General features: G+C 48.7%; 2 protein-coding genes across 3 annotated transcripts in view; both read right to left on the reverse strand.

The window, feature by feature from the left end:
• Window positions 1-3097: 3097 nt before the first annotated feature.
• LOC135975277 (uncharacterized) overlaps window positions 3098-25922 on the reverse strand; it is a 259450-nt gene continuing 236625 nt past the window's right edge. The window contains exon 2 of one of the 2 annotated variants that reach the window (XM_065565591.1): window positions 3098-4091. In XM_065565591.1, the coding sequence (XP_065421663.1) occupies window positions 3150-4091 (942 nt within the window). In that variant the 3' untranslated portion in view covers window positions 3098-3149. The remainder of the gene's footprint in view (window positions 4092-25922) is intronic. The other variant, XM_065565592.1, reaches the window with a different exon arrangement.
• Window positions 7225-10202, reverse strand: LOC135975274 (uncharacterized). The gene is made up of 2 exons (XM_065565570.1): window positions 9229-10202; window positions 7225-8234 (listed from the first exon to the last, which is right to left on the reverse strand). Exons 1-2 carry the CDS (start codon window positions 9803-9805, stop codon window positions 7759-7761), a joined length of 1053 nt encoding a protein of 350 aa, XP_065421642.1. The 5' UTR covers window positions 9806-10202; the 3' UTR covers window positions 7225-7758.

A 25922-nucleotide genomic window follows, 5' to 3' on the forward strand; every position in this document is an offset into this window, starting at 1 on the left:
ATCGATCCGGGGTTGTTGTTTTTTTTTTTTTTCAGAGAACAAGGTGAAGGGGAGCGCTCAGTCTGGTGGTGGGAGAGGAGGCTTTTAATAAAGCTTTTAATTTATTATTTGAATATTTGAGAGAGGTGAGTTTTGATTTTGTCCACCTACGATTTGCCTCTTCATAGAATCATAGAATCATAGAATATCAGAGTTGGAAGGGACCTCAAGAGGTCATCTAGTCCAACCCCCTGCTCAAAGCAGGACCAATTCCCAGCTAAATCATCCCAGCCAGGGCTTTGTCAAGCCGGGCCTTAAAAACCTCCAAGGAAGGAGACTCCACCACCTCCCTAGGTAACGCATTCCAGTGTTTCACCACCCTCCTAGTGAAATAGTTTTTCCTGATATCCAACCTGGACCTCCCTCACTGCAACTTGAGACCATTGCTCCTTGTTCTGTCGTCTGCCACCACTGAGAACAGCCGAGCTCCATCCTCTTTGGAACCCCCCTTCAGGTAGTTGAAGGCTGCTATCAAATCCCCCCTCATTCTTCTCTTCTGGAGACTAAGCAATCCCAGTTCCCTCAGCCTCTCCTCATAAGTCATGTGCTCCAGACCCCTAATCATTTTTGTTGCCCTCCGCTGGACTCTTTCCAATTTTTCCACATCCTTCTTGTAGTGTGGGGCCCAAAACTGGACACAGTATTCCAGATGAGGCCTCACCAATGTCGAATAAAGGGGAACGATCACGTCCCTCGATCTGCTGGCAATGCCCCTACTTATACAGCCCAAAATGCCGTTAGCCTTCTTGGCAACAAGAGCACACCGTTGACTCATATCTAGCTTCTCGTCCACTGTGACCCCTAGGTCCTTTTCTGCAGAACTGCTACCTAGCCATTCGGTCCCTAGTCTGTAGCAGTGCATGGGATTCTTCCGTCCTAAGTGCAGGACTCTGCACTTGTCCTTGTTGAACCTCATCAGGTTTTTTTCGGCCCAATCTTCTAATTTGTCTAGGTCCCTCTGTATCCGATCCCTACCCTCTAGTGTATCTACCACGCCTCCTAGTTTAGTGTCATCTGCAAACTTGCTGAGAGTGCAGTCCACACCATCCTCCAGATCATTAATAAAGATATTAAACAAAACCTGCCCCAGGACCGACCCTTGGGGCACTCCGCTTGAAACCGGCTGCCAACTAGACATGGAGCCATTGATCACTACCCGTTGAGCCCGACGATCTAGCCAGCTTTCTATCCACCTTACAGTCCATTCATCCAGCCCATACTTCTTTAACTTGGCGGCAAGAATACTGTGGGAGACCGTATCAAAAGCTTTGCTAAAGTCAAGGAATAACACATCCACTGCTTTCCCCTCATCCACAGAGCCAGTTATCTCATCATAGAAGGCAATTAGGTTAGTCAGGCACGACTTCCCCTTCGTGAATCCATGCTGACTGTTCCTGATCACTTTCCTCTCCTCTAAATGTTTCATAATTGATTCCTTGAGGACCTGCTCCATGATTTTTCCAGGGACTGAGGTGAGGCTGACTGGCCTGTAGTTCCCCGGATCCTCCTTCTTCCCTTTTTTAAAGATGGGCACTACATTAGCCTTTTTCCAGTCATCTGGGACCTCCCCCGATCGCCATGAGTTTTCAAAAATAATGGCTAATGGCTCTGCAATCTCACCCGCCAACTCCTTTAGCACCCTCGGATGCAGCGCATCCGGCCCCATGGACTTGTGCACGTCCAGTTTTTCTAAATAGTCCCGAACCACTTCTTTCTCCACAGAGGGTTGGTCACCTTCTCCCCATGCTGTACTGCCCAGTGCAGCAGTCTGGGAGCTGACCTTGTTCGTGAAGACAGAGGCAAAAAATCATTGAGTACATTAGCTTTTTCCACATCCTCGGTCACTAGGTTGCCTCCCTCATTCAGTAAGGGGCCCACACTTTCCTTGATTTTCTTCTTGTTGCTAACATACCTGAAGAAACCCTTCTTGTTACTCTTAACATCTCTTGCTAACTGCAACTCCAAGTGTGATTTGGCCTTCCTGATTTCACTCCTGCACGCCTGAGCAATATTTTTATACTCCTCCCTGGTCATTGGTCCAATCTTCCACTTCTTGTAAGCTTCTTTTTTGCGTTTAAGATCAGCAAGGATTTCACTGTTTAGCCAAGCTGGTCGCCTGCCATATTTACTATTCTTTCTACACATCGGGATGGTTTGTTCCTGCAACCTCAATAAGGATTCTTTAAAATACAGCCAGCTCTCCTGGACCCCTTTGCCCTTCATGTTATTCTCCCAGGGGATCCTGCCCATCTGTTCCCTGAGAGAGTCAAAGTCTGCTTTTCTGAAGTCCAGGGTACATATTCTGCTGCTCTCCTTTCTTCCTTGTGTCAGGATCCTGAACTCGACCATCTCATGGTCACTGCCTCCCAGGTTCCCATCCACTTTTGCTTCCCCTACTAGTTCTTCTCTGTTTGTGAGTAGCAGGTCAAGAAAAGCTTTGCCCCTAGTTGGTTCCTCCAGCACTTGCACCAGGAAATTGTCCCCTACACTATCCAAAAATTTCCTGGATTGCCTGTGCACCGCTGTATTGCTCTCCCAGCAGATATCAGGGTGATTAAAGTCTCCCATGAGAACCAGGGCCTGCGATCTAGCAACTTCTGCTAGTTGCCAGAAGAAAGCCTCGTCCACCTCATCCCCCTGGTCTGGTGGTCTATAGCAGACTCCAACCACGACATCACCCTTGTTGCTCACACTTCTCAACTTTATCCAGAGACTCTCAGGTTTTTCTGCAGTTTCATACCGGAGCTCTGAGCAGTCATACTCCTCTCTTACATACAACGCAACTCCCCCACCTTTTCTGCCCTGCCTGTCCTTCCTGAACAGTTTATATCCATCCATGACAGTACTCCAGTCATGTGAGTTATCCCACCAACTCTCTGTTATTCCAATCACATCATAGTTCCCTGACTGTGCCAGGACTTCCAGTTCTCCCTGCTTGCTTCCCAGGCTTCTTGCATTTGTGTATAGGCACTTAAGATAACTCGTTGATTGTCCCTCTTTCTCAGCATGAGACAGGAGTCCTCCCCTCTTGCACTCTCCTGCTTGTGCTTCCTCCCAGGATCCCATTTCCCCACTTACCTCAGGGCTTTGGTCTCCTTCCCCCGGTGAATCTAGTTTAAAGCCCTCCTCACTAGGTTAGCCAGCCTGCTGGCGAAGATGCTCTTCCCTCTCTTAGTTAGGTGGAGCCCGTCTCTGCCTAGCACTCCTTCTTCTTGGAACACCATCCCATGGTCGAAGAATCCAAAGCCTTCTCTCCGACACCACCTGCGTAGCCATTCGTTGACTTCCACGATTCGACGGTCTCTACCCCGGCCTTTTCCTTGCACAGGGAGGATGGACGAGAACACCACTTGCGCCTCAAACTCCTTTATCCTTCTTCCCAGAGCCACGTAGTCTGCAGTGATCTGCTCAAGGTCATTCTTGGCAGTATCATTGGTGCCCACGTGGAGAAGCAGGAAGGGGTAGCGATCCGAGGGCTTGATGAGTCTCGGCAGTCTCTCCGTCACATCGTGTATCCTAGCTCCTGGCAAGCAGCAGACCTCTCGGTTTTCCCGGTCGGGGCGGCAGATAGATGACTCAGTCCCCCTGAGGAGGGAGTCCCCGACCACCACCACCCTCCTCCTCCTCTTGGGAGTGGTGGTCGTGGAACCCCCATCCCTAGGACAGTGCATCTTTTGCCTTCCAATCGGTGGAGTCGCCTTCTGCTCCCTTCCCTCAGATGGGTCATCTAGTCCACTCTCCGCATTAGTACCTGTAGAGAGAACATGGAAACGATTGCTCACCTGTATTTCCATTGCTGGTGCATGGACGCTCCTCTTTCTCCTTCTGGAGGTCACATGCTGCCAAACCTCCTCACAATCCTTCTGTCCCTGCTGCGCCTGCTCTGAATCTTCAGAACATTGCGGCCGTAGAAGCATCTCCTGACGTCTGTCCAGGAAATCTTCATTTTCCCTTATGCAACTCAGAGTCGATACTCGTTTCTCCAGCCCTCGAACCTTCTCTTCCAATATGGAGACCAGCTTGCACTTTGTACAGACAAAGTCGCTTCTGTCCTGTGGAAGAAAGACAAACATGGCACAACCTGTGCAGGTTACAACAGCTGATGGCTCACCTTCCATATCACCGTCCTCTTAAGAGCTTCCTCAACTGTTGCAGGAACTACTCAGAGAAACCTGCAGATGAAAGCCTCAGTGAGCTCTCCCCACGCGAACTCCCAGGCAAACTCCCGCTGTTAGCCTCTGCTGTTCGCTGGTTCGCTGCTGACTGCCCTTATATACCAGTCAGGCCCACTTCCCACCACTGCATGAAACAATTAACCTCTCATTAAGCCAATTTAGTTTTAGGCTGGCTGAGTTTGTTTTTTTTAAGATGTCCACTCAGTCCTTGTTCCAAGGTTTTAACAATGGCCACCGAGTTTTGGGATCTCCCTGAGTTAGCCTAGACCATTTTTCCAGAAATTTACAGGAGTCCGGACCCTTCCTAAAACTGAGCCGGCGTTCCTTTAGGGAACTGTCCCGACTTAGACGTCTGATTTCCAATACAGGAGGACTTTACACACACGAATCACATAAGAAGGAAATTTGGGTTCGTCAGAGCGATGCCCGGTGCAACACACAAAAGGAACCCACAACCTACTGACTCGATCGCCCTTGCTTTCACACCAAGGGTTTTACCCAAGGTGCGGTGCGGCTGTGATTGTGCAGATTTCACTCACTCAGACCGCGGGGACAGGAACCCCTTGGTCAGCCGATCCCCGGACGGAGATGGCACCCAGACTCAAACACTCCACAGGAGGACGGATAGACACAGAGACAGGACAGTCCTCAGTCCGGACAAAACACAGAAATAATTACCTGACCAGATTCCTGATGCCAGATCCTGGGATCCCTACCAGAACAGAGTGGGAACCAACAGGTTCAATGGCGTAGACCTCACTGTGGTTGTGCACCCTTCCGTTCAGGAGGAGGACTGCTCGCCCAAATGCCCAGGTGCCGGCTACCACGGTCGTCCTACAAAAACGGTCAGGAATCACACAGCCCCAGTGAAGACGGTTGCCATCTCGGTGGAACCTCCAAATTGTCAAAGTTAGACTCAGGACTCATAGTTTGTCAGACCACTCTGTTTTATTAGCACAGCGCTCTGCTAATACATTCAGATAATGTGAGCCTCCATGCAAGATTCAAACAGTCTTATTTATACAGATAAAAGGATGCAAACTAAACAAAGGGACAGAGAGAGCAAAATTGTAAAATATGCATGGAGCACAATATGCATAACCTGCTTCCTTGTTAACTCTTATCAATCTAAGGCCTTGTCTACACTACGAGAGTAGTTCGATTTTACTTGCATCGAATTTTTGTAATCGATATTGCAAAGTCGAACGTGTGTGTCCACACTAAGGACAGTAATTCGACTTTGTGCGTCCACACTAACGGTGAAAGCGTCGACATTCGAAGCGATGCACTGTGGTCAGCTATCCCACAGTTCCCGCAGTCCCCTCTGCCCATTGGAATTCTGGGTGTAGCCGGCAATGCCTTCTGGGTAACAAAATGTGTCGAGGGTGCTTTTGGGTAACTGTCGTCATCCGTCCATCACTCCCGCCCTCCCTCCCTGAAAGCGCCGGCGGGAAATCATTTCGCGCACTTTTCCAGTCATTGACAGCGTGGACACCACAGCACTGCGAGCATGGAGCACGCTGCGACCATCGCTGCAGTTGTGGCCGCTCTCAACGCCTCGCAGCTTATCATACAGGTTTCCCTGAGGCAGATGCAGAAAAGTCAGGCGAGGAGGCTACGGCACCGCGGTGATGTCCTGAAGTCTGAGAGTAGCACGGACCTGTCAGAAAGCAGGGGACCCAGCGCCGAGGACATCGCGGTGGCAATGGGTCATGTTGATGCCGTGGAATGGCGATTCTGGGCACGGGAAACAAGCACTGAGTGGTGGGACCGGATAGTGCTGCAGGTCTGGGATGAATCCCAGTGGCTGCGAAACTTTCGCATGCGTAAGGGAACTTTCCTTGAACTTTGTGAGTTGCTGTCCCCTGCCCTGAAGCGCAGTGACACCCGGTTGCGAGCTGCACTGAGTGTAGAGAAGCGAGTGGCCATAGCCCTCTGGAAGCTTGCAACGCCAGACAGCTACCGGTCAGTCGTGAACCAGTTTGGGGTGGGCAAATCTACCGTGGGGGTTGTTGTGATGCAAGTAGCCAAGGCAATCGTTGATGTACTGCTGCCAAAGGTAGTGACCTGGGAAACGTGGAGGCGATCATAGATGGCTTCGCAGCGATGGGATTCCCAAACTGCGGTGGGGCCATAGATGGAACTCACATCCCTATCCTGGCACCGGACCACCAGACCACCCAGTACATTAACCGAAAGGGCTACTTTTCCATGGTGCTGCAAGCACTGGTGGACCACAGGGGACGTTTTACCAACATCTACGTCGGATGGCCGGGCAAGGTTCATGACGCTCGTGTTTTCAGGAACTCTGGTCTGTTTAGACGGCTGCAACAAGGTATTTACTTCCCGGACCACAAAATAACTGTTGGGGATGTGGAGATGCCTATAGTCATCCTCGGGGACCCAGCCTACCCGCTAATGCCCTGGCTCATGAAGCCCTATACTGGCGCCCTGGACACTGAAAAAGAACTCTTCAACTACCGGCTGAGCAAGTGCAGAATGGTGGTGGAGTGTGCTTTTGGCCGTCTCAAGGGGAGATGGAGAAGCTTACTGACTCGCTGTGATCTCAGCGAAACCAATATCCCCATTGTTATAGCAGCTTGCTGTGTGCTCCACAATCTCTGTGAGAGCAAGGGGGAGACCTTTATGGCGGGGTGGGAGGTTGAGGAAAATAGCCTGGCTGCTGATTACTCACAGCCAGACAGCCGGGTGATTAGAAGAGACCAGCGGGAAGCGCTGTGCATCCGGGAGGCTTTGAAAGCAAAGTTCCTGAGTGAGCAGGGTAACCTGTGACTTTAAAGTTTGTGTACTGAGAAGCTAAACTTGCCCCCGTTTCTTTATCCAGTTAATGTTGACTATCCTATCCAGTTACATACCCCCTTCACCCCCCTTCCAACACACGTTTCGAAATAAAAATAGTTCAACTTTGTTAAAGCACACCGTTTTCTTTAATACTGTTTTCGCGGGAATTTTTAAAAACTGGGACGCAGACTGTGGTGCGGAACGGGTGTAGTGTAGTGACGCGAATGCAGCTTCTAAACTCAAGGATTGACAGGCTCCGCTGCGGTGGGATGGTTGTTTCAACGGAGCCTGTCACCCCTCCTGATCGGGACTGTGTGTATGGGGGGGGTCTATGTGACTTTGTGGCAGGGGGAGGACGGTTACAGATCCCCTGCTGTGTGGCTCTGTGATCCTGCCTAAGGACCGCCGCTTAAGATCTGTAACTGCCCTCCCCTGCCACAAAGTCACAGAGCAACCCACCCCCCACCACATAACATGAAAACAACCTCCCAGACTAACCAGGGTAACTAGTCACTGCATCACTGCACTGTGTATGTGCCCTGCTGCTGTGCCTGCCCCCGACTATGTACCCTGCCAAAGGTGACTGTCCTGTCCAATTACCAACCCCCTTTCCCATCCTCCTCCAAAAGAACATGATTGAAACAGTAGTTTACAGAAACGTATTTTTTATTATCAACTACACATGGCATTGGGAGGTGAAACTTGGACGGGGGCTTGTGTCAGGCGGGAAGGAAAGAACTTTTCAAATTTTGGGAAATGAGAGCCTTCTGCTACTAGAGCTCTCTGCAGGGGTGGAGTGAGAGTTAGCAGGGACTCTGCCGCCTCTCCTTCTTTGCACTTTGGGTGAGGTGGGTATGGGACTTGGTGGCAGGGGAGGGCGGTTAGAGATGGACTGCAGCGGGGCTCTGTCCTCCTGCCTCCGTTCCTGCAGAACATCCACAAGGCGCCGGAGCGTGTCCATTTGCTCCCTCAGTAGTCCAAGCAGCGTTTGAGTCGCCTGCTGGTCTTCCTGCCGCCACCTCTCCTCCCGATCCATGTTGGCTTGGTGCATTCGGGTCAAGTTCTCCCGCCACTGGGTCTGCTGTGCTGCCTGGGCTTGGGAACAGGCCATAAGCTCAGAGAACATGTCCTCCCGTGTCCTCCTCTTCCTACGCCTAATCCGCGCTAGCCTCTGGGAGTGTGATTCCAGGCTAGGTTGTGAGACAGTCGCAGATGGGGCTGTGGAAATGGGAAAAAGGGAGTGAATTCCTCAGAAAGAAAAATGTAGTTGTGAACAAAGAACATAGTCTTTCTCTGTGAACAAGACCATGCACAGCACCTATCACATGCGCACTCAGCACAAGGTCGAATTTTCGGCCTTCGCATTCAGTGCCTGGGGTCTTGCACAGCACATTTGAGAAGCGGGGCAGCACAACAGAATTTCTGTTGCAGGCAGACATGGTAAGCCGTACACTTGTGGCAGTTTAAAACTTTTAGATTACCACTGGCCTCATTTCACATTTAAAGCTATGTCAGTTCCTGCAGCCAGCAATCCGGCAAGCGGGAACTCTGCCCCTGTCCCACCCCCTTGCGGCTGTCCCCGGGAACGATCCCTTTCGGCTGCCCCTCTCCTGCCTCCACCGCGTGGCTACAAACCAGCGGTTACAGTTCTGTCAAGGAACGGGAAAGCAGTCCCAACACTAACATTCCCTTACCTAATTAAAAGCAGGTCACCATGGGCGACATCACCCTGATGAGGATCTCTGAGAGCGACAGACAGAGAATGCTCCGGGAAAGCCTCCAAAGACCAGGGCCGTATGCCGCCCTGCTATGCAGAGCAATGATTCCCGAGTACGTGATAGTCTCGTGGCGCGGCAACGTGTCGTACTTCGGAGGACCCAATAAGGCTGCTCTCCCCAGGAACCTCATGCAACGGCTCTCAAATTACCTCCAGGAGAGCTTCATCGAGATATCCCAGGAGGATTACTGCTCTATCCCCGGACATATAGACCGCATTTTACTGTAGCTGCAGTAGCAGGGAATAAACAGTAGAGCGGCTTGTGCAGGACAATCACTGAAAACCGGACATTGCTAGATTTTTTTTCAAAACTTGCACTGCCCATGACTAAACCGTTAAGCCCATAGGGCACACTAATCATGAACAACCCATTCTTTTAATTGTTAATATTCCTGTTTTGTTAAAAATAAATGTTTAGATGTTTACAACACTTACTGGCTGATCCTTCACCAGATTCTGTGTCCGGGGTAACGGCTGGGGACGCTTCGTAGGGGATCTCTGTAAGGGTGATGAAGAGATCCTGGCTGTCGGGGAAATCAGCGTTGTGAGCGCTGCCGACTGCCTCGCCCTCCTCATCTCCTTCCTCATCTTCCCCGTCCCCTAACATGTCGGAGGAACCGGCCGTGGACACTATCCCATCCTCAGAGTCCACGGTCACTGGTGGGGTAGTGGTGGCGGCCGCACCGAGGATGGAATGCAGTGCCTCGTAGAAACGGGATGTCTGGGGATGGGATCCGGAGCGTCCGTTTGCCTCTTTGGTCTTCTGGTAGCCTTGTCTCAGCTCCTTGATTTTCACGCGGCACTGCGTTGCATCCCGGCTGTATCCTCTCTCTGCCATGGCTTTAGAGATCTTCTCGTAGATCTTTGCATTCCGTCTTTTGGATCGCAGCTCGGAAAGCACGGACTCATCGCCCCACACAGCGATGAGATCCAAGACTTCCCGATCAGTCCATGCTGGGGCCCTCTTTCTATTCACAGACTGCACGGCCATCACTGCTGGAGAGCTCTGCATCGTTGCCAGTGCTGCTGTGCTCACCACGATGTCCAGACAGGAAATGAGATTCAAACTGGCCAGACAGGAAAAGGAATTCCAATTCAAATTTTCCCGGGGCTTTTCCTGTGTGGCTGGTCAGAGCATCCGAGCTCGCACTGCTGTCCAAAGCGTCAACAGAGTGGTGCACTGTGGGATAGCTCCCGGAGCTATTAGCGTCGATTTCCATCCACACCTAGCCTAATTCGACATGGCCATGTCGAATTTGGCGCTACTCCCCTCGTCGGGGAGGAGTACAGAAGTCGAATTAAAGAGACCTCTTTGTCGAACTAAATAGCATCGCAGTGTGGACGGGTGCAGGGTTAATTCGATGTAACGGCGCTAACTTCGACATAAACGCCTAGTGTAGACCAGGCCTAAGACTAATGCTTCACCAATTGCCCTTAAGTGGCAAGTTAAGCAGTTAATGTCTGCTTTCCTGCCCCCCTGGCTTGCAGCATTTCTCATTTCTACTTAAAGGTACATACAGCATTCTTTAATTCATTCTATTTCTTTAATATAATTCATTTCACTTTCACAGTACCATTGGGTCGTCTGTAATCAGCAAGGACATAACGTATCTTCATGTGAACATTGCAAGACGAACAGAGCAACACAACACAAAAAGCCTCTGATAACAACATCTCTACCACACAGTCCCTGGCAGGGGTGGTCAGAAAAGGGGGATATGTGATGGAGAACTTAAAATGCATTATAATATTTTGCCACATGTTCCTCTCCAAATTGAGAGAGGGGCGGACTGGGTAATAAACTTACACTGGTCAGGCTTTTGACCAGGACAAGATGGTACAGCTCTGGGGTACAAGGCTGTGGAGTTGGGGGAGAGCTGGCTGGAGCCTCTCTATCATTAGTTCAGGAGTGGCTGAGGAGAAGCATTCATGCAACTGCAGCTGGGTTTGTAAATTCTTGTTTGAGTGCAGGATCGGGAGCGATCAGCTGTTTGTCACAACCTCACAGTGAGCAAGGGAGCCCAGGCTGGTGAGACAAAAGACTCAGCGGTACCCCAGTTCCAGGTTGCGCCCCGGGGAAATCCCTCACAAAGGTTATGCGAATGGCTAATAGGTTTGTGCATCGGCAGTGGTGAGCTTGGAAGCCATGGCTCTAAAGAAACTGGAGCCTACAACATCCACCTTAAAAGGCTTGGCTTCAGTACTGGAACTGCTTAATACTATTTCTCCTTATGTTGGCATAATGGTGAGTTTCTCACCTAGCATGCATATAGTCAATGGCTCAAAGCCAGAAGAGGTTGTTTTTGACAATGACTCAGTTTAATTCTATTTGGGAGGCAGCAGGTGGTTCTAGCTGGAATGCCCCAGCCATCAGCAATGTTTCTGGGGCTGGCAAAGACTGGAGTCCCTCCAGCTCAGTCTCTGACACTAGCCAGTCCCATTCATAGAATATCAGTGTTGGAAGGGACCTCAGGAGGTCATCTAGTCCAACCCCCTGCTCAAAGCAGGACCAATCCCCAGACAGATTTTTGCCCCAAATTGCTCCCTTTAAGGATTGAACTCACAGCCCTGGGTTTAGCAGGCCAATGCTCAAACCACTGAGCTATCTCTCTCACCCCCCCTTCAAGGGAATTAATTCCACAAATAGAAGAATTAAAGAAAAACTTGCTCAGAGGCAAAGATTATTCCTCACCTTCTTCAGCTAGTGACTGGCTCATGACCTAAAGCATGAAGGTTTATATCTTTGTGTGGGTTCCAATTTTGGGAGGGGAGTGGGGTCTAGTGGGTTAGAGCAAGGGAGAAAGGGAATCAGAACTCCTTGTTTCTAACCCTGACACTCTGAGTGGAGTGGGGCCCAGTGAGTTAGAACAGGGTGGATGAAAGTTCAGGCCACCTGGGTCCATTTCCCAGCTCTTAGAGGTGAGTGGGATCTAGTGGGTTTGAGCATGACCAGAGGTAACTATTAGGACTCCTGGGTTCTGTTCCCAACACCAGGTAAAATGTTGAGATTGGGCTTGAAAGCACAAAGAACCTCACTGGAAAACCACAACACATTTCCAGCACACTCCTTAGTGTTCAGTGGCTTAAATTCTGTCTATCCCCAATGTGACACAACACGACAGTGATTGCTTTGCAGGTATCAGGTTTTATGGAGCATAGAGAGCACAGAGAGTTACAGAAAGAGGGGAAATGTTTAAAAATGATGAAGGGGACAATGAGAAATAATAGTTAATTGTGAGGAATCTGAGGACTATCCATTATCAGATTGAATACACAACACCAGCAGGATGAAATTGATGTATATTTCTTAATTAACAGAAAAGGATTTTAGATGGCCACTGTGTGGCAGCAGGTAGTAAAAGAGAGGTAAGTGTCTGCTTTAATATAGAATAGAAAATAGGGGCAGCAGAGGTTGGGGGGTGGGAAAGGGGCAGCTATAGTATATAATAGGCACTGGGGGCAGGTGGGAGTGGGGATGGGGAAGGGGTGGCTATACTATACAATTGACACTGGGGACAGCAGAGGGTGGGGGTGGGGAAGGAGCGGCTTTACTGTGTAATGGGCACTAGGGGCAGCAGAGGGTGGGGTGGGGAAGGGGCGGCTATACCCTGTAATTGGCAGTAGGGACAGGTGGTGCGGGGTGGTGATGGGAAAGGGGCAGCTATACTGTATAATTGGCACTAGGAGCAGCAGAGCGTGGGGGTGGGAAAGGGGCAGCTATTCTGTATAATGGACAATAGGAGAAGTAGCAGCTGAAAGATGGAAACATCTAAAGAAGCTGACTCGTGTGCAGAGGCGGGTGAGGAGCAGGGTGCCTGGTCTGGAATGGAAGGGACAGAGTGGGACTAGAGAGAGCAGCAGGTTCCCTTGGCTGCCCTCTATGCACAGACTGGGCCTTCCATCTACTCCTGAATAGCTATAGGGAACCCATATTTGCATCAGATGATAATTTTCTTGGACATCCCTAACCCGATGTAATGGCCAAACATGCTGTTAAATGTGCACTTGGAGATGTGGAAAAAATATTTGCTCTGATACCAGCCATCCTCGAGGTATTTTCCTTCCCCACAGCAGACGTTTATGATCTTCTCAATGGGTTCATGGATGAAGGTGTGTTTTGGCTTCCCATATAGTTCCCAATTCCACATCATCATGTTGCAGCAGGTGTTCTGGTTGGAGACTTCGGTCTTTGGATAGTTCCAGTGTTCCCACAGGAATTGTTCAAATGGTGGGAACCATGACTGCCTGATGGCCAGGGCCATGTCCATCACTGGATCGAACTGGAGTGGGAGGAGAGGGGGGAGATGGATGGAGTCAACATGAAGTTGGGATCTGCTTCCTCTATGGAACTTCTGTGACAGCTTATACCCCATGTTTGCCCCTTTTTAGAATCATGGTAAATTTTGTACTTCACAAGGTATGCCTTGTGAGATATTGTTTGAACATTCATAATCCGCTGATCATCATTATCATGGTAAAATATATGTAATAAGACTGTAGGAAGAGTTGTAAGGTTTTACTGCCTAACAAAGTTGATGACATATTCCAAGTATAGAAAAGCAGAAACCACTTCCTCAGAGACAAAGCCAGCCAACACCTCAACCAGGTATCTATGAGATTACCTGGACTATTACTTAGGGTATGTCTACACTATGGGATTAATCTGAATTTATATAATTCGAATTTTGGAAACAGATTGTATAAAGTCAAATGTATGCGGCCACACTAAGCACATTAATTCGGCGGTGTGCATCCATGTACTGGGGCTAGCGTCGATTTCCGGAGCGTTGCACTGTGGGTAGCTATTCCATAGCTTCCCATAGTTCCCGCAGTCTCCTCCGCCCATTGGAATTCTGGGTTGAGATCCCAATGCCTGATGGGGCCAAAAACATTGTCGCGGGTGGTTCTGGGTTTATCATCCCCCCTCTCCAGGGAAGCAATGGCAGACAAGCGTTTCACGCCTTTTTCCTGGGTGAAAAGTGCAGACGCCATACCACGGCAAGCATGGAGCCCGCTCAGCTCAAGACAGCAGTAATGAACATTGTAAACACCTCAAGCGTTATCGTGCAGTTTATGTTGAACAAGAACCTGGAAAACCAGGCGGCGAGGAGCAGGCTACGGCAGCGCGGCGGCGAGAATGATGAGTCTATGGACATGGAATTCTGTCAAACCACGGAATCTGGTGCTTTGGAGATCATGCTGTTAATGGGGCAGGTTATAGCCGTGGAACGCCGATTCTGGGCCCAGGAAACAAGCACAGACTGGTGGGACCGCATAGTGTTGCAGGTGTGGGACGATTCCCAGTGGCTGCGAAACTTTTGCATGCGTAAGGGCACTTTCTTGGAACTTTGCGACTTGCTTTCCCCTGCCCTGAAGCGCCAGAATACCAAGATGAGAACAGCCCTCACAGTTGAGAAGCGAGTGGCGATAGCCCTGTGGAAGCTTGCAACGCCAGACAGCTACCGGTCAGTCGGGAATCAATTTGGAGTGGGCAAATCTACTGTGGGGGCTGCTGTGATGCAAGTAGCCAAAGCAATCACTGAGGTGCTGCTACAAAAGGTACTGACTCTGGAAAATGTGCAGGTCATAGTGGATGGCTTTGCTGCAATGGGATTCCCTAACTGTGGTGGGGCGATAGATGGAACCCATATCCCTATCTTGGCACCGGAGCACTAGGGTACCCAGTACATAAACTGCAAGGGGTACTTTTCAATGGTGCTGCAACCACTTGTGAATCACAAGGGACGTTTCACCAACATCAACGTGGGTTGGCCAGGAAAGGTTCATGATGCTCGCGTCTTCAGGAACACTAATCTGTTTAAATGGCTGCAGCAAGGGACTTACTTCCTGGACCAGAATATAACCATTGGGGATGTTGAAATGCCAATAGTTATTCTTGGGGACCCAGCCTACCCCTTAATGCCATGGCTCATGAAGCCATACACAGGCAGCCTGGACAGGAGTCAGGAGCTGTTCAACTACAGGCTGAGCAAGTGCAGAATGGTGGTAGAATGTGCATTTGGCCATTTAAAAGGTCGCTGGCGATAGTTACTGACTCGCTCAGACCTCAGCCAAACCAATATCCCCATTGTTATTTCTGCTTGCTGTGTGCTCCACAATCTCTGTGAAAGTAAGGGGGAGACCTTTATGGCGGGGTGGGAGGCTGAGGCAAATCGCCTGGCTGCTGATTACGCGCAGCCAGACACCAGGGCGATTAGAAGAGCACACCAGGAAGCGTTGTGCATCAGCGAAGCTTTGAAAACCAGTTTCATGACTGGCCAGGCTACAGTGTGAAATTTCTGTTTGTTTCTCAGGGCAAAGTAATCATTAAAAAACACTTGCTTTTAAAACAAGTTTTATATTTTAAAAGGTAAACTCCCCTGAGGTCCCTTCCATGGGGTCATGGTCTTGGATACTGACTTGGGAGGGTTGGGAGGGTACTTCAGTCAGGCTGAGAAAAAGATCCTGGCTGTTGGGGAGAATGGAGTGCTGGGTGCTCTCCGCAAGCTCGTCCTCCTCCTCCTTCTCCTCTTCCCCATCCGCAGAATCCTCAGGTGTAGCTGATGATATTATCCCCACCTCGGAATCCACGGTCAGAGGTGGGGTAGTGGTGGCGGCCGCCCCTAGACCTGCATGCAGCTCGGCGTAGAAGGGGCATGTCCGCGGCTCTGACCCAGAGCGACCGTTTGCCTCCTTTGTTTTTTGATAGGCTTGTCTGAGCTCCTTGATTTGCACGCAGCACTCATCTGAGTCCTTATTGTAGCCTCTCTCCATCATGCCCTTGGAGATTTTTTTTAAAGTTTTGGCATTTCGTCTTTTCAAACAAAGTTCTGCTACCACTGAATCCTCTCCCCATATAGCGATCAGATCCAGTACCTCCCGTACGGTCCATGCTGGTGCTCTTTTTCGATTATCGGCCTGCATGGTTACCTGTGCTGATGAGCTCAGCTATCTGTGGTCACCTGTGCTCACCACGCTGGGCAAACAGGAAATGAAATTCAAATGTTCGCAGGACTTTTCCTGTCTACCTGGCCAGTGCATCCGAGTTCAGATTGCTGTCCAGAGCGGTCACAATGGTGCACTGTGGGACAGCTCCTGGAGGCCAATACCATCGAATTGTGGCCACACTAATCCTAGTTCGAAATGACAATATCGATATTGGCGCTAGTCCGCTCGTCGGGGTGGAGTGCAGAAATTGATTTTAAGAGCCCTTTATTTCAAAATAAATGGCTTCGTTGTGTGGACGGGTGCAGGGTTAATTCGATTTAACACTGCTAAATACAGGATTACTCCGAATTTACAGAATTCGATTTTTGACAACCAATTGTGCAAAGTCGGGTGTATACAGCCACACTAAGCACATTAATTCGGCGGTGTGCGTCCATGTACCGAGGCTAGTGTCGACTTCCGGAGCATTGCACTGTGGCTAGCTATCCCATAGCTATCCCATAGTTCCCGCAGTCTCCTCCGCCCATTGGAATTCTGGGTTGAGATCCCAATGCCTGATGGGGCGAAAAACATTGTTGCAGGTGGTTCTAGGTACATCCTCCCCCTCCCCACACCTTTTTTCCTGGGTGAACAGTGAAGACGCCATACCACGGCAACCATGGAGCTCACTCAGCTCAAGACAGCAGTCATGAACAATGTAAATACCTCACACATTATCGTGCAGTTTATGCTGAACCAGAACCTGCAAAAACAGGTGAGGAGGAGTCGGCTACGGCAGTGCGGCAACGAGAGTGATTAGGACATTGACACAAAATTCTCTCAAACCACGGAGCCCGGCGCTTTGGATATCATGCTGTTAATGGGGCAGGTTATAGCCGTGAAATGCCAATTCTGGGCCCGGGAAACAAGCACAGACTGGTGGGACCGCATAGTGTTGCAGGTGTGGGACGATTCCCAGTGGCTGCGAAACTTTCGCATGCATAAGGGCACTTCCATGGAACTTTGTGACTTGCTTTTCCCTGCCTGAAGCGCCAGAATATCAAGATGAGAGCAGCCCTCACAGTTGAGAAGCGAGTGGTTATAGCCCTGTGGAAGCTTGCAACGCCAGACAGCTACCGGTCAGTTGGGAATCAATTTGGAGTGGGCAAATCTACTGTGGGGGCTGCTGTAATGTAAGTAGCCAAAGCAATCACTGAGCTGCTGCTACCAAAGATAGTGACTCTGGGAAATGTGCAGGTCATAGTGGATGGCTTTGCTACAATGGGATTCCCCAACTGTGGTGGGGCGATAGATGGAAGCCATATCCCTATCTTGGTACCGGAGCACCATGGCAGCCAGTACATAAACCACAAGGGGTACTTTTCAGTGGTGCTGCAAGCACTGGTGGATCACAAGGGACGTTTCACCAACATCAACATGGGATGACCGGGAACAGTTCATGACACTCGCATCTTCAGGAACACTAGTCTGTTTAAACAGCTGTAGCAAAGGATTTACTTCCCAGACCAGAAAATAACCGTTGGGGATGTTGAAATGCCCATAGTTATCCTTGGGGACCCAGCCTACGCCTTAATGCCATGGCTCATGAAGCCATACACAGGCAGCCTGGACAGTGGTCAGAAGCTGTTCAACTACAGGCTGAGCAAGTGCAGAATGGTGGTAGAATGTGCATTTGGCCATTTAAAAGGTCGCTGGCGATCGTTACTGACTCGCTCAGACCTCAGCCAAACCAATATCCTCATTGTTATTTCTGCTTGCTGTGTGCTCCACAATCTCTGTGAAAGTAAGGGGGAGACATTTATGGCGGGGTGGGAGGCTGAGGCAAATCGCCTGGCTGCTGATTACGTGCAGCCAGACACCAGGGCGATTAGAAGAGCACACCAGGAAGCGTTGTGCATCTGCGAAGCTTTGAAAACCAGTTTCATGACTGGCCAGGCTACGGTGTGAAAGTTCTGTTTGTTTCTCCTTGATGAAAACCCACCCCCTTGATTGATTCATTCCCTGTAAGCAAACCACCCTCCCCCCTTCAAACACAGCTTGCTTTCAAAGGAAATAAAGTCACTATCATTTAAAAATCATGTATTCTTTATTAATTGATTATAAACATAGGGAGAGAACTGACAAGGTAGCCTGGGTGGGGTTTGGGAGGACGATAGGAGGAAAGGAAAAGGCCACTTCAAAAGTTCAAAATAATGACAGCCTTTTGCTTGGGCTGTCCACTGGGGTGGAGTGGGAGGGTGCACGGAGCCTCCCCCTCCCCCGGGTTCTTACACGTCTGGGTGAGGAGGCTATGGAACATGGTGAGGGAGAAGGGCGGTTATACAGGGGCTGCAACAGCACTCTGTGATCTTGCTGTCGTTCCTGAAGCTCCACCAGATGCCGGAGCATGTCCGTTTGATCCCGCAGTAGTCCCAGCGTTACATTGTGCCTCCTCTGATCTTCCTGCTGCCACATCTCATCTTGAGCATCCTTCCTCTCTTCATGTTGGTCCCTCCTGTCCTCACGTTCACTGGAATCTTTCCTGTACTTTGATACCATGTCCTTCCACTCATTCAGATGAGCTCTTTCATCATGGGTTGATTTCATGATTTCCGAGAACATTTCATCTCGCGTGCCTTTTTATCGCCACTTTATCTGAGATAGCCTTTGGGACGGAGGAGGGAAGCTTGAAAAATTTGCAGCTGCAGGAGGGAGGGAAAAAAGGGAGCGAAGTATTTTAAAAGATACATTTTATAGAACAATGATTATACTTTTTCACAGTGAACAATACTATTCACATTACATAGCACATGTGATTTCAGTACAAGGTTGCATTTTGCATCTTATATTCAGCGCCTGCGGCTTTGGTATTAGAGATCACAGACGCAGGGCCGGGCAACAGAATTTGGCTTGCATGCAGCCATGGTAAGCTATTGTCTTTCAGCTTCTGCAACCTTCATTAAAGCAGTGCCCTCCTTTCCCATACCAAGCAAAGCCCATTGAGTGCTGCGGTTTTCCTGTTAATGTGCAGCAGCAGAAACCAAACTAAACCCCGCCACCACCCATCCAATTCTCTGGGATGATTGCTTTACCCCACCCCCTACCGCTTGGCTGGTATCAGGGAAGATGCCTGCAGAAACCAAACTAACGCCCCCCCCCCATCCAATTCTGTGGGATGATCACTTTACCCCTCCCCCACCATGTGGCTGCTATCAGGGAAGATCCCTGCTAGCCAAACGCGAAAAGTTCAGGGCCAATGTCCCTCCCCCCGCACCGCTTGGCTAACTGCAGGGAAGGATTTCTTTTCAGCCACAGGCAAACAGCCCAGTACGAATGGCCACCTCTGTCCTCTAAATTAAATTCCTGCATTTCAACCATGTTACCATGAAAAATATCTCTCTCCTGAGGATTACACAGCGAGATAAAGAACGGATGTTGCTTGAATGACAGCTAACACTGGGACCATACGCTGCCAGGCTTTGTCATGCAATGATACCAGATTACTTGCTACTAGCATGGCATGGTCAAGTGTCCTACCATGGAGGACGGAATAAGGCTGCACTACCCAGAAACCTTCTGCAAAGGCTTTTGGAGTACCTCCAGGAGAGTTTCATGGAGATGTCCCTGGAGGATTTCCGCTCCATCCCCAGACACGTTAACAGACTTTTCCAGTAGCTGTACTGGCCGCAAATGCATCCCAAGTGCTCAGGGCAAATTAATCATTAAAAAACACTTGCTTTTAAACCATGTTTTATATTTACAAAGGTACACTCACCAGAGGTCCCTTCCATAGCCTCATTGTCTGGGATAATGCCTTGGTAGGGTTGGTAGGGTGGTAGGGTACTTCAGTCAGACTGAGAAAAAGATCCTGGCTGTTGGCGAGAATGGAGTGCTGTGTGCTCGCCGCAAGCTCCTCCTCCTCCTCCTCCTCATCTTCCCCGTCCGCAGAATCCTCAGGCATGGCTAAGATTACCCCCTCCTCGGAATCCACGGTCAGAGGTGGGGTAGTGGTGGCGGCCTCCCCTAGAATTGCATGTAGCTCAGTGTAGAAGCAGCATGTCTGTGGCTCTGACCTGGACCTTCCATTTGCTTCTTTGGTTTTCTGGTAGGCTTGTCTGAGCTCCTTAACTTTCACACAGCACTGATATGAGTCCCTATTGTGGCCCCTCTCCATCATGCCCTTGGAGATTTTTTCAAATGTTTTGGCATTTCATCTTTTGGAACGTAGTTCTTCTAGCACGGAATCCTCTCCCCATACAGCGATCAGATCCAGTACCTCCCATACGGTCCATGCTGGTGCTCTTTTTCGATTATCGGCCTGCATGGTTATCTGTGCTGATGAGCTCTGCGTAGTCACCTGTGCTCTCCTTTGCTGGGCAAACAGAAAATAAAATTCAAATGTTCACGGGGCTTTTCCTGTTTACCTGGCCAGTGAATCCGAGTTCAGATTGCTGTCCAGAGCAGTCACAATGGTGCACTGTGGGATAGCTCCCGGAGGCCAATAGCGTCGAATTGCGGCCGCACTAACCCTAATTCGAAATGGCAATGTCGATTTCAGCGCTACTCCCCTCGTGAGGGAGAAGTACAGAAATCGATTTTAAGAGCCCTTTATGTCAAAGTAAATGGCTTCGTTGTGTGGATGGGTGCAGGTTTAATTCGATTTAACGCTGTTAAATTCGAACTAAACTCATAGTGTATACCAGGTCCAAGACTCAGTGTCTTTCTATAAGCTATGTATCATTATAAAATCAGTGTGCATTGAACCAGCCATTTGTTAGCAAAGAGTGCTCACCTATCTCCCAAACCCATTCTGGAAGTAGGCACTCAAAAGTAATTAAAACTCAATGACACTGCCCTTGTAGAACAATTAGTGTATTAAGGAATGTGGGTGGTGATGGATAATCACCAGAATATGAGTTCCCAGTGCCAAAAAAAGGCTAATGAGATCTTTTGAGGCATAAACAGGGGACTCTCAAGTAGGAGTAGACAAGTTGTTTTACATCTGTTTTTGGCACTGGCGTGGCTGCTGCTGGAATACTGTGTACAGTTCTGGTGTACAAAATTCCAGAAGGATGTTGGTGAATTGGAGAGGGTTCATAGAAGAGCCAAGAGAATGATTAGATTATCAGAATGCATGTATTGTACTGATAGACTTAAGGAGTTCAATTTAGCTTAACAAAGGGAAAGCTAAAGGGTGACTTGATCACAGTTTATAATTTGCATATGACACAAAGCTGGGGGGTTACCAACACTCTGGAGGATAGAGCTAAAATTCAAAGGGATCTTGATAAACTGGAGCACTGGATATATACAACAAAAAGAAATTCAACAAAAAACAACAAATGTAAGGTGCTACACGTAGGGAAGAAAAATCAAATGCACAAATACAGAATGGGGGATTGGTGCTGAGAAGGAACTGGGAGTTGTGGTGGATCACAACTTCAACATGAATCAGCAATGTGATGCTGTTGCAAAAAAAGCAAATGCAATTTTAGGTTAAATGAACAGAGGCATAGCATGCAAGTCACAAGAGGTGATAGTACGGCTCTACTCGGCACTGGTTAGTCCTCAGCTGGAGCACTGTGTTCAATTTTGGTCAGCAATATATAGAAAGAACGTAGAAAAACTGGAAAGGATCCAGATGTGGGCAGCAAAAATGATCAAAGGGATGGAATGCAGCCATATGAGCAAAGGCTGAAGGAACTGGGTATATTTAGTTAGGAAAACAGGAGAGTAAGGGGGGACATGATAGCGGTCTTCAAATACTTGAAAGGCTGCCATAAAAAAGATGCAGAGAAGTTGTTCTCTCTTGCCAAGGACAAGGGGCAATGGGTTCAAACTACAGCATTTAGATTAAATCTTAGGAAAAACTTCCTAACTGTAAGGACAGTAGACCACTGAAACAGACTGCCAAGGGAAGTTGTGAAAGCTCCTTCACTGGAGGCTTTCAAGAGGAGGCTGGAGAGCCATCTAGCTTGGATGGTTTAGTTAAAAGAATACTACATCTTGGGAGGGGGTTAGACTAGATGACCCTTGTGGTCTCTTCTAAACCTATGATTCTGTGATTCTGTGGAGTGCTGGTGCCAGAAAAAGAAGGTGTCTATGGCCTAACACAGTTTGCGAACACCATTGCTGCAAATCCATCCACTCTGTCCGGCACATTGCCGAGAGCCACAGAGCTGCATAGCAGGAGATGATTAATAGCCTTGCGCACATTCACTGTGGATTTTCCAACTGCAAAATGGTTTCCCATCATGGCAAGCTCCCAGAGTGTGATAAAATGTATATAGCACTGAACAGATGTCTCCAGTCCAACTGCAAACTGTTAAGCATGGCCTCAGGGAGATCTGATCTCACAACACCTCATCTACAAGACAAATGGGTACCTACTCAACTACTGTACAACAATCTTACCCCTTCACTTTGAAGTCAACTGGACCGAGGCCATGTGCTTACTGCTTGACACCAGTATTCTGGAGGGAACTTTCCAGTTGAGACTGCAATGCACAGACAGCTCCAGCACTGGATTCATAGATTCATAGATCCTAGGAATGGAAGGAACCTTGAGAGGTCATCGAGTCCAGTCCCCTGCCCTCATGGCAGGACCATATACTGTCTAAACCATCCCTGATAAAGAACCCAGGGAGTCCTGGCTCCCAGTTCCCCTTCTTTCAATCATTACACCCCTCTCCTCTGACAGTAGGGAACGGAACCCATGACTCCTGAGTCACAGCCTCCCCCAACTCAAACCCATTACATCACACTCCCTTCCCAGAACCAGGCATAGAACCCAGGACTCTCAACCCTCCATAATCTAACCCACGAGACCTCATTCCCCTCACAGAACCAGGGGTGCAACCCAGAAGTCCTAGCTCCAACCCCCTCTGCTCTTTTCCCAAATCCCCACGAGAAGCTGAGCTGAGTTGAACAGTTTAGAGCTGATGAAACAGAGGAAGTGAAGGACTGTAACAGACACCAACATGACTGCCTAAGTGAAAGCAGGACATCTGCGAGTTCAGAAGCTCTTAACGATACAAGGAAACAAGGGCCAAAGAGTCCCAGTTTGCATGGTAAAAACACCCGATGGACGCCTCCCTGGTTTGGATGCTCTAGCAATTATACCTCTCAAGAATGCTCACGGCAATAACAACCTCCCATGTTCCTGGAGCATCTGCCAGTCCTCAGACACCCCCACAATGGGATGGGCACAAATATAGGGGGGAAGAGAGAGAGAGAGAAGCTTTTGCACCAATTTAGCTATTATAACCATACTTTATAGTTGTATAGCTTATTCATCTCTACTGACAGCAATCTGCTATGCCAGCACCTTTCTACTGGTATTCACTGCCCCAAGAGGAAAACCCAACACTCTTGCTTTTATGAGTCACATATTTTCATGTCTCATATTTGGGCTTGTGTGTGTTTACTTTGTGTGAAGCCATCTTGTGTATTTCAGAGTTTGCTTTGTGTGTGTGTGTGTTCTCTGTATATGAATCATTTGCTTGTGTGAGTCTTGTGTTTCTCATGTTATATTTCTTCTGTGTGTGTTTGTGGGTATATGCCTCTGGCTTGCGTGCATCTTGCATTTTTTCCTTTCCACCTTCTGTGGGTTGCCATCTTTTCTCCATGCATTTGTGTTTTGTATGGTTAGTCCTCTTACTTGTGAATTTCAGAGCCTTGTCTGTCTCCAGTGTTGTTTTCTATCGCTGTTTTTGTCTATGTGCACGCGTTCCTCCGAGTGTCTCTTTCCAGATACCAACTTCCTTCCTTTACTTGGAGCTGATGAGGGAGGAAGCCAAAACTCTAACCCAACTCCCAAATCAAACCAACCCAACCTGTTCCCGTCAAAAATTCCAGACCAGGCTTTGTTCCCTAAAGGAAATAATTCACAAAATTCATCTCTCTCTCTCTCTCTCTCTCTCTCTCTCTCTCTCTCTCTCTCATTGTATCCTTCCCCATCTCTCTCTCCTTCTTTCATTATTAAAATTCCAAGGTCACATTTCTGCCCCTTACAAATAGAGTAGACACCCAATAGGAGTACTTCCTTCCGAGAATCACCCTGATCCTACTGGGAAAGAATCACACATCACTTAGCTGCTGGGCTGTGCAATGTTTGTCAGCACATCAGCCCTTTGTCCAGCTATCCCACTGGTAACACAAGAACATGACTTCCTTGCTCCGTGGTCAGCGGACTAGTCTTAGTGATAAGGTGTCATATGTTCCAGCCTTGCTGGGGCCATTGTTAATTTGTGCTGAGGGAGTTTGAACTACTGGAAGCTGGCTAATCTCCTCTCTGTGACAGGGCAGTCAGGACCAAGGGCCAAAGCAAGGGCAAACCTGAGGCTGGAAGTAGTGGAGAAATTTATAGTCAGGTTCCAGGACAGGGTCAATACCAAAGGTCAGAGTCCGAGTCAGTGTCCAGGTCAGGAGACAAAGTTCAAATCAAGCTGAGGTCAAAGCCAGGAGCAGGAAGGGTCATGGCAGCTGCAGACGAGCCACACTGCTGTCTGGATGCTTCCTGGAATCCCCCTTGGGTTCATATAGGGCAGGGAGCCAATCAGGACAGGAGCCATGAGGCTGCTGCCTCCCAGACCCCTTGAGGTGGGACTGCCTATGGTCTGGGTCCATGGTGGATCATGGGCAGTGGAGCACAAGCTGGTTACAGCTGCTGCTGGATAGCAGCCTACAGATTCTAGCAGCTCTGAAGGCCAAGGATCTAGACCTGTGGGGTCTTATACTTTCCCTCTGTGCTGGTAGCATCTGGTGTATGTGTGCTGTTACTGCCACCATCAAATGGCCAAAGAGATTTGGATGTCCCATTTCCCACTAATTTTCACAGCATCCAAACTCTTTAAGCCCCTTGCAAAATCTCAGCCTCTGGTGTGTTTGATGCCTGTCTCTCTCTTCCTCTCTCTTTCTGCTGCAGTTTCAAGAATACAATGGCCTGAGAGATGAGAAGAAGCAGTTTCCCTCATGCAGCTGTATGTGTATTGATTGCAGGTGGATGAAAAAAGGATTAGGAAAATGGACATAACATTTAATGAGAAGAGGTCCTTTAAATACATTAGGAGATTGAAAAAGATGAAGGAAAGTGTAGTTCTTCCACTTAGTGGGAAAAGAGAGATAGTAAATGATGACTTCAAGGGGGCTAATGCCTATTTTGCTTCAGTCTTCACAAAAAAGGTAAATGGTGATTACATACTCAACACAATATATATTAAGAAGGAGGAAGGAATGCACATCAAAATAGGGAAAGGACAGGTTGAATATGTAGATGAATTAGGTGTATTCAAGTTGGCAGACCCTGATGAAATTCATCCTAGGGTACTTAAGGAACTAGCTGAAGCAATCTTGAACCCATTAGCATTTATCTTCTAGAGTTCATGGAAGGATGAGTGAGGTTCCAGAGGAATGGAGAAAGGGACACATAGTGCTTATCTTTAGAAAGGAGAACAAAGAGGACCTGGGGAATTATAGACCGCTCAACCTAATTTTGATACCTGGAAAGACAATTAAAAAATAATTAAACAATGAATTTGTAAGCATCTAAATGATAACAGGGATAGGAGGAGAAGACAGTATGGATTTGTCAAGAACAAATCATGTCAAACCAACCTAATTTCCTCATTTGACAGTCCTACTAGCCTACTGGATAGGGTGGAAGCAGTAGATGATATCTTAGTAAGACACAGTCCCACATGATGTTCTCATAAACAAACTAGGAATATGTGGTCCAGATGAAATTACAATAAGGTGGTAGACAACTGGTTGAAAGACCTTACTCAAAGAGCAGATATCAATGGGTCACTGTCAAACTGAGAGGGCCCTGCACTTGCAATCCCTCCTGAACCTGTCCCATGACCCCACTGTGCGCTGCAACCCCCAGGTTGAGAAACACTGACCTAGATGAGTTGAATACCCCCAGAAGACCTCTGGGTACTCCCTGGTTGAGAAACATTGTGTTAAGGAGTGTGGGTCATGGTGGATAATTATAATCAGCCGAATGTGAGCTGCCAGTGTGACCAAAAGGACTAATAATATAACATGGAGATACCCTATCTCCTAGAACTAGAAGGGACCCTGAAAGGTCATTGAGTCTAGCCCCCTACCTTCACTAGCAGGACCAAGTACTGATTTTTGCCCCAGATCCCTAAATGGCCCCCTCAAGGGCTGAACTCACAGCCCTGGGTTTAGCAGGCCAA

This window comes from Chrysemys picta, chromosome 13 (assembly GCF_011386835.1).
Source record: "Chrysemys picta bellii isolate R12L10 chromosome 13, ASM1138683v2, whole genome shotgun sequence".
Taxonomy (NCBI): domain Eukaryota; kingdom Metazoa; phylum Chordata; order Testudines; family Emydidae; genus Chrysemys; species Chrysemys picta.